At 43.5% G+C, this 8,065-nt stretch overlaps 1 protein-coding gene across 1 annotated transcript; it reads right to left on the reverse strand.

Moving 5' to 3' along the window:
• Positions 1-1,069: 1,069 nt before the first annotated feature.
• On the reverse strand, positions 1,070-7,854 carry LOC118945324 (uncharacterized serine-rich protein C215.13-like). The gene is made up of 4 exons (XM_036968069.1): positions 7,748-7,854; positions 7,303-7,521; positions 6,001-7,010; positions 1,070-2,009 (listed from the first exon to the last, which is right to left on the reverse strand). The coding sequence occupies exons 2-4, from the start codon at positions 7,397-7,399 to the stop codon at positions 1,677-1,679; spliced, it is 1,440 nt and encodes a 479-aa protein (XP_036823964.1). The 5' UTR covers positions 7,400-7,521; positions 7,748-7,854; the 3' UTR covers positions 1,070-1,676.
• Between the last annotated feature and the right edge of the window lie 211 nt (positions 7,855-8,065).

Below are 8,065 nucleotides of genomic sequence, written 5' to 3' on the forward strand. Positions count from 1 at the left end.
ACTCCACGGTGTCCCCCTCCCAGAGTGCAAAGAACCTTGGCATGTCCCTGGACAACACCCTGTCTTTCTCGCTCCTGCTGGGTCATGCTCATTCATTATGGTATGACCTTATTCTCACACAGGAAACGGTCACTACAAGGGGAACTGACACTCTTTATCTAAAGGCTATGCTCAAACCTCAGGTCCCAACCCAAGCACTCCGTTCTGCCACCTGTGTTCTCTTGGCCCTCCCATCTCCTGCTCAGCCCAGTCTAAGCTGTTCTCTGTTCTGGCATCCCAATGGTGGAACAAGCTTACTCCTAAAGTCCGTAACATACAGTTATGTTAAATAGTGATAAAGCTGTTTTGACATGGTAACATTTTAGTATTAACCTTACCAAAAGGCAAGTTTTTGTTACTAGAATTTTGTTCTCAATGTTCTTAAACTGAACTTCAATTAAACTACTCAGTCTGCAACCCAGAGTTTGTAAGATTCTGGTTGAATGAAACAGACAAGAGTCAATGTTTATTCACGAGAGCGCTCTAAAATCAAAAATGTAAACACAGTGTTTATAATGCACACAAACAAGTTCAAATCTTAAGCTAAGCCTTGCTCGGACAGTCTGTGTTTTTCCACTACACAGATACATTGTTTCTTTATTCTGTAACATGTTTCATAATTTTCTGCCAGCCTAACAGTTTCTCCCCTCCACGGGCGGAGACAGAATGTCCCGTAAGGAACACAGTAGTACAACTTGTCTGTCGATAGCTCCTCTTATCATTTGTTTCACACTTTCACCCTGCTTTCATGCTAAGAAGGAACAAAAGGTCCTTGTTCTAATTCTGACTAAAGCTACACACATTATCAGATTATAGTTTTATGATTCTAATAAATGTCATACATTATACAGTGACAGGGTGGAATAATTTTAGTCATTATCTTAACATTACCTTAAACATATAATCATAATCATAAAAATCATTTAGTCATGATCTTACCATTACCTTAAAGATATAAATCATTTTAATTTCTATTATATCAGTTTCACAGACCGAGGTTAAGCCTATTGCAATAAATATAACACACACGTTTCTCACCAATGACTTTTAATTTGCCACGTGCTTCATTTTAACAATCTTTTAAATCATCTAGCAATCATTAAAATGATTTAACAATACACTAAATCCTTTAACAATAATTTAAAGCTGCAGTATGTAACTTAAGTTACTTGTGGTCATCCAATGTGATGCAACAGTAACAATATTGTGCTTCTAGCCTGCCTGAGAACTGCTGATTTCATTGGTTTTCATTTTGCCTGCTGGGTCAGATTTCCCCGGCAGGTTATGTGCTGAGCATAAAGTGTGATGTGTTTTCCGTCAGGGAGGAGGTGGTGCCACAGCTCTAACGGTTAGCACTATCATAGCTAGCTAGGTGAGCTCACGTCCACACTTGGCTAGCGGAGATACTTAGCTGACAGACATGGAAGACGCAAGGGGCAAACGACCTGAACATCAGCCAGAGTAGCACTTAATTTGACCCTGGGGACCATCAGGGCAAACATGGGAAATCACAGAATCATAATTTGAGCAGACATTCATCCAGTGTGATTCACAAGTAAGGAGCATTGCTGGGTCATACATGAAGATGGAACATACTGTACATCTTAGTAAGGGTTAGTGGCAATCACTACTCTCCCCTACGGCCGTGTTCTCGCTATCTGCTCTGCCCTCGCTCTCTTCTTCCATTCACATTTCCTCATTTTCTTCTTTCTCATTGGTCTTGGGTGCTGGCCTCTGATAGGCTGATGGTCAGAGTTGTAGGTGTTTCTCTCTAGGAGAACCTCACCATTGGTAGAGTAGATGGCCTTGGACCAGGTCAGCACATTACCAGGGGCGTAGGACCAGTAGGACTGCCACCCAGACATGTAGGACATTATCCAGCTTGGGGAGAGGACGCTGTCCCACACTTCCACGTCAGTTACCTGCCCCTCAAACTTATACACTTTCAAGACAGGAGGCCCATTGGTCACCTACACACACACACACACACACACACACACACACACACACACACACACACACACACACACACACACACCATTTAATTAGAAAACATGATAATACAGTGACTTTATACCCCTTGACTTATTCCACATTTTGTTATGTTACAGCCTGAATAAAACATGAATTAAATATATATTTGTCTCCCCCACCTACACACAATACCCCATAATGACAAAGTGAAAAGAAAACAAGTTATTACAAATGTTTCCAAATGTATAGAAAAAGAAATACATAAATATCTAATTTGCATAAGTATTCATACCCCTGAATTAATACTTTGTAGAAGCACCTTTGGCAGTGATTACAGCTGCGAGTCTCTTTGGCAAGTCCATAAGTGCTTTCCACACCTGGATTGTGCAACATTTGCCCATTTTACTTTTCAAAATGCTTCTATCTCTGTCAAATTGGTTGTTGATCATTGCTCGACAACCATTTTCAGGTCTTGCCATAGATTTGGAAGAAGATTTAAGTAAAAACTGTAATTCGGCCACTCAGAAAAATACACTGTCTTCTTGGTAAGTAACTCCAGGGTAGACCTTCAGAGAATGCTACACAAAGAGCCTGCTTGTACAAGTTTGGCTACAAACGTTTGTTTCAGTGTATATAGTTCCTCAGGAAACCAACTGTTGCTGCGCAATATACGGGAGAGAAACTGAAACGGCTGCTTGAGCAGTGGTCATCTGGCCATGGGCCTGAGCCCTAGGACCATGCCTCAGGACTACCTGGCATGATGTCTCCTTGCTGTCCACGGTCCACCTAGTCGTGCTGCTGCTCCAGTTTCAACTGCTCTGCCTGCGGCTATGGAACCCTGACCTGTTCACCGGACGTGCTACCTGTCCCAGACCTGCTGTTTTCAACTCTCTAGAGACAGCAGGAGTGATAGAGATACTTTCAATGATCGGCTATGAAAAGCCAACTGACATTTACTCCTGAGGTGCTGTTGCACCCTCTACAACCACTGTGATTATTTTTTTACCCTGCTGGTCATCTATGAACATCATTATAATTTCCACCCGGCACAGCCAGAAGAGGACTGGCCACCCCTCATAGCCTTGTTCCTCTCTAGGTTTCTTCCTAGGTTTTGGCCTTTCTAGGGAGTTTTTCCTAGCCACCGTTTTTCTACACCTGCATTGTTTGCTGTTTGGGGTTTTAGGCTGGGTTTCTGTACAGCACTTTGTGGCATCAGCTGATGTAAGAAGGGCTTTATAAATAAATTTGATTGATTGATTGTAGATGTTTTAGGTTATTGTGCTGCTGAAAGGTGAATTCATCTCCCAGTGTCTGATGGAAAGCAGATTGAACCAGGTTTTCCTCTAGGATTTTGCCTGCGCTTAGCTCCATTCCGTTTCCAACACTATTATTACACACAGAGTGAGTCCATGATACATATTATGTGACTTGTTAAGCACATTTTTACTCCTGAACTTGGCTTGCCTTAACTAAGCGGTTGAATACGTATTGACCCCAAATCATTTCAGCTTTTCATTTTTAATAATTTGCATATATATATATATATATATATATATATATTTATTTACATAACTCCACTTTGACATTATGGGGTATTGTGTGTAGGCCAGTCACCAAACAAATCTCAATTTAATACATTTTTAGTTCAGGCTGTAACACAACAAAATGTGGAAAAGTAAATGGGTTTGAATACTTTCTGAAGGCACACTATATAATAAAGGCACACACTCATATACATTATGCTGAATTACTTCATTACTTCATTATGCTGAATTGCTTCATTCAGTATATTTTTTGAGAGATATCGAAAATACCTCAAGACAGATGTTGAGAGGCTCGGGGTCAGCGGCGGTGCACTTACAGTGAGCTCCAAAAGTATTGGGACAGTAACCAATTTTTTTTTTTGTTTTGGTTCTGTACTCCAGCACTTGGGATTTGAAATGATACATGACTATGAGAGTGTAGGCTGTTAGCATTAAGTTGAGAGTATTTTTATCCATATCGGGTGAAATGTTTAGAAATTACAGAACTTTTTATACGTAGTTCCCCCATTTTAGGGGACCAAAAGTATTGGGACAAATTTACTTAAGCGTATGTGTAATAAAGTACTAAAAATGTCAGTATTTGGTCCCATATTCATAGTACCCAATGACTACATCAAGCTTGTAATGCATTTGCCGTTTTGTATCGTATCAAATCCCAAGTGCTGGAGTACAGAGCCAAAACAACAACAACATGTGTCACTGTCCCAATGCTTTTGGAGCTCACTGTATATCACCCTCTCTCTCACCTACAGTGCCTTGCGAAAGTATTCGGCCCCCTTGAACTTTGCGACCTTTTGCCACATTTCAGGCTTCAAACATAAAGATATAAAACTGTATTTTTTTGTGAAGAATCAACAACAAGTGGGACACAATCATGAAGTGGAACGACATTTATTGGATATTTCAAACTTTTTTAACAAATCAAAAACTGAAAAATTGGGCGTGCAAAATTATTCAGCCCCCTTAAGTTAATACTTTGTAGCGCCACCTTTTGCTGCGATTACAGCTGTAAGTCGCTTGGGGTATGTCTCTATCAGTTTTGCACATCGAGAGACTGAAATGTTTTCCCATTCCTCCTTGCAAAACAGCTCGAGCTCAGTGAGGTTGGATGGCGAGCATTTGTGAACAGCAGTTTTCAGTTCTTTCCACAGATTCTCGATTGGATTCAGGTCTGAACTTTGACTTGGCCATTCTAACACCTGGATATGTTTATTTTTGAACCATTCCATTGTAGATTTTGCTTTATGTTTTGGATCATTGTCTTGATGGAAGACAAATCTCCGTCCCAGTCTCAGGTCTTTTGCAAACTACATCAGGTTTTCTTCCAGAATGGTCCTGTATTTGGCTCCATCCATCTTCCCATCAATTTTAACCATATTCCCTGTCCCTGCTGAAGAAAAGCAGACCCAAACCATGATGCTGCCACCACCATGTTTGACAGTGGGGATGGTGTGTTCAGGGTGATGAGCTGTGTTGCTTTTACGCCAAACATAACGCTTTGCATTGTTGCCAAAAAGTTCAATTTTGGTTTCATCTGACCAGAGCACCTTCTTCCACATGTTTGGTGTGTCTCCCAGGTGGCTTGTGGCAAACTTTAAACGACACTTTTTATGGATATCTTTAAGAAATGGCTTTCTTCTTGCCACTCTTCCATAAAGGCCAGATTTGTGCAACATACGACTGATTGTTGTCCTGTGGACAGAGTCTCCCACCTCAGCTGTAGATCTCTGCAGTTCATCCAGAGTGATCATGGGCCTCTTGACTGCATCTCTGATCAGTCTTCTCCTTGTATGAGCTGAAAGTTTAGAGGGACGGCCAGGTCTTGGTAGATTTGCAGTGGTCTGATACTCCTTCCATTTCAATATTATCGCTTGCACAGTGCTCCTTGGGATGTTTAAAGCTTGGGAAATCTTTTTGTATCCAAATTCGGCTTTAAACTTCTTCACAACAGTATCTCGGACCTGCCTGGTGTGTTCCTTGTTCTTCATGATGCTCTCTGCGCTTTTGACGGACCTCTGAGACTATCACATTTATACGGAGACTTGATTACACACAGGTGGATTATATTTATCATCATTAGTCATTTAGGTATTTAGGTCAACATTGGATCATTCAGAGATCCTCACTGAACTTCTGGAGAGAGTTTGCTGCACTGAAAGTAAAGGGGCTGAATAATTTTGCACGCCCAATTTTTCAGTTTTTGATTTGTTAAAAAAGTTTGAAATATCCAATAAATGTCGTTCCACTTTATGATTGTGTCCCACTTGTTGTTGATTCTTCACAAAAAAATACAGTTTTATATCTTTGTTTGAAGCCTGAAATGTGGCAAAAGGTCGCAAAGTTCAAGGGGGCCGAATACTTTCGCAAGGCACTGTATTCCCCCACCCCCTCAACCTGTTTCCCCTCCCCTCTCCCTCATCTTCACCACTTTATTTCCTCTTACCTGGCCAAACACTCTCTTCCTGATACTGACAGTCCTGCCCCTCCACACCTGGGCTACACCCGTGTTTTTCTCCCAGGTAACGCACAGGCTGGTCCATGGGCGTGGCTCTGTGATGGACCACAGCAGCCTATAGGAGCGGAAGGACTGAGAGGAGGAATGGATGGAGAGGTAGTCCATCCCACTGTTCCTTTCCAGTAACAGGTTCCAGTAGTTCCCCTGAGTGAGGCTGAAGAGAGTCAAGTCTTTTCCCTCCTCGGCCATGTAACGCAGACACACAGTCAGAGCAGAGAGAGAGGGAGAGGGGGTGGTGTAGGGATATGAGGTGTATGGAGAGGAGGGAGAAGAAGAATGAGAGGGGTAAGGGGTGGAGGAGGGAGAAGAGGAGGGAGAAGGAAAGGTGGAAGGAGAAGAGTAGGGAGAGGAGGGAGAACGAGAGGTGGAGGGAGAATGAGAGGTGGAAGGAGAAGGAGAGGTGGAAGGAGAAGAGTAGGGAGAGGAGGGAGAAGGAGAAGGAGAGGGGTAGGTGGTGGTGGAGGGCGAGGGAGAGGAGGAGGGAGAAGGAGAGGGGTAGGTGGTGGAGGAGGGAGAGGGGGAGGTGCTTGGGGAGGGAGAGGAAGAGTAAGGAGAGGTGGAAGGAGAGGGGTAGGGAGAGGAATAGGCAGAGGAGGAGGAAGGAGAGGTGGAAGGAGGAGATGGGTAGGAAGAGGAATAGACAGAGGAGGAGGAAAGAGAAGTGGAAGGAGAAGGGTAGGGAGAGGAGTAGGCAGAGGAGGAGGAAGGGGAGGAGGAAGGAGAGGTGGTGGGGGAGGGAGAGGAGGAGGAAGGAGAGGGGTAGGGAGAGTAGGCAGAGGAGGAGGAAGGGGAGGAGTAAGTAGAGGTGGAAGGAGAAGGGTAGATGGTGGGGGAAGGAGAGGGAAAGATTGCGTCTGTGTACATGGTGAAACCTATGCTATACGAATATGACACTGTAAACATCTGACCACGCAGGTCTGAGGTGGAGGGGCCTGGGCCTGGGGGCAGAGAATCAATCACTAATGAATCCCTCCATCAGCAATCAATCAATCAATCAAATATTATCTGTAAAAAGTGATTTGTTGCTGTACACTTCAAAGAACTCAGACCAAATGCAGTGTAACGAACGGTGGGGCAACGAAGCGAACCCCGGTCGCTGACATGAAAGGAAAACACCCTACACATCGTGCCAATAGCATTGACCCACTTGGTGGGAATTGTAACGTGCCTCATATAGAGGATCGCTACAATACAACCTGTGTCTGTATTTGTGTATTTGAAAAACGGTACCTGAAGGGGTTGTATTGGGCGATGATGTTCTTGCCCCAGTTCGTCCCAACACCGACAGCAGTGCGAGAGCGTTGAACAGCACGGAAATCATATCCATCTTCTCGAGTCAGACGCTTTGGCAGTGTGAGGCGTTTAAGAGAGGTAAGATCCTGAGTGAGAGCGGCCCCAATCAACATGTGGCTATGGGTTTCGCTTCCCACTTACTAAAGAGTTTCGTTTCTGCAAAAAATGTCACATGTTTTAAAGGAACTTGGCTATAGTTTATTTTAGACTGGTTGCAGTAGCCCTACAATCATACAGCAATGGAGACAATAGCCTAATAGGTCTTACAGACAAATCACCAAGATTCTGAAAATAAACTAACAGGTATAGGCCAGCTAGGTCAGCTATTTTTGAAGGGTTTACTTGCAATGATCTTAATATGTTATTGTTTCACTTACCTCACCTTAATTTGTTGTATAGCCCAGTAATTGTCTGCTTCTCCAAGGCCTGATAAGCCTGTTGGCTCTGACAGACTGTATCAGGGCTCGTTCAGGAGACCAGGCACAATAATGTCTTCCTCATCCCTGTGACTGGGTCACTGGAGCAGACGTCGATCTTGTGTGTGTTCTTTTCTGTATATTCCGGTTTGGGAGCGTGTATTCATTTCTGTGTGCATGTGTGTGTACAATGGCTATGTGTGTGTGCTCCATTGACTCTGTGACTGGCCCATGTCCAAATTAGGCCATGGCCAGTCTGCCTGACCCTGGTGGCCTAATGATGC

This window comes from Oncorhynchus mykiss, chromosome Y, assembly GCF_013265735.2.
Source record: "Oncorhynchus mykiss isolate Arlee chromosome Y, USDA_OmykA_1.1, whole genome shotgun sequence".
NCBI lineage: Eukaryota > Metazoa > Chordata > Actinopteri > Salmoniformes > Salmonidae > Oncorhynchus > Oncorhynchus mykiss.

What these genes read in the sequence shown, in the direction of transcription:
- LOC118945324 (XM_036968069.1), bottom strand. Translation starts at nt 7,399, where the DNA reads ATGGATATGATTTCCGTGCTGTTCAACGCTCTCGCACTGCTGTCGGTG. An exon ending in GCCCAATACAACCCCTTCAG is followed by an intron (nt 7,011 to 7,302) that starts GTACCGTTTTTC and finishes CTCTGCCCCCAG; the next exon opens with GCCCAGGCCCCTCCACCTCA. An exon ending in GGAAGAGAGTGTTTGGCCAG is followed by an intron (nt 2,010 to 6,000) that starts GTAAGAGGAAAT and finishes GTGTGTGTGTAG; the next exon opens with GTGACCAATGGGCCTCCTGT.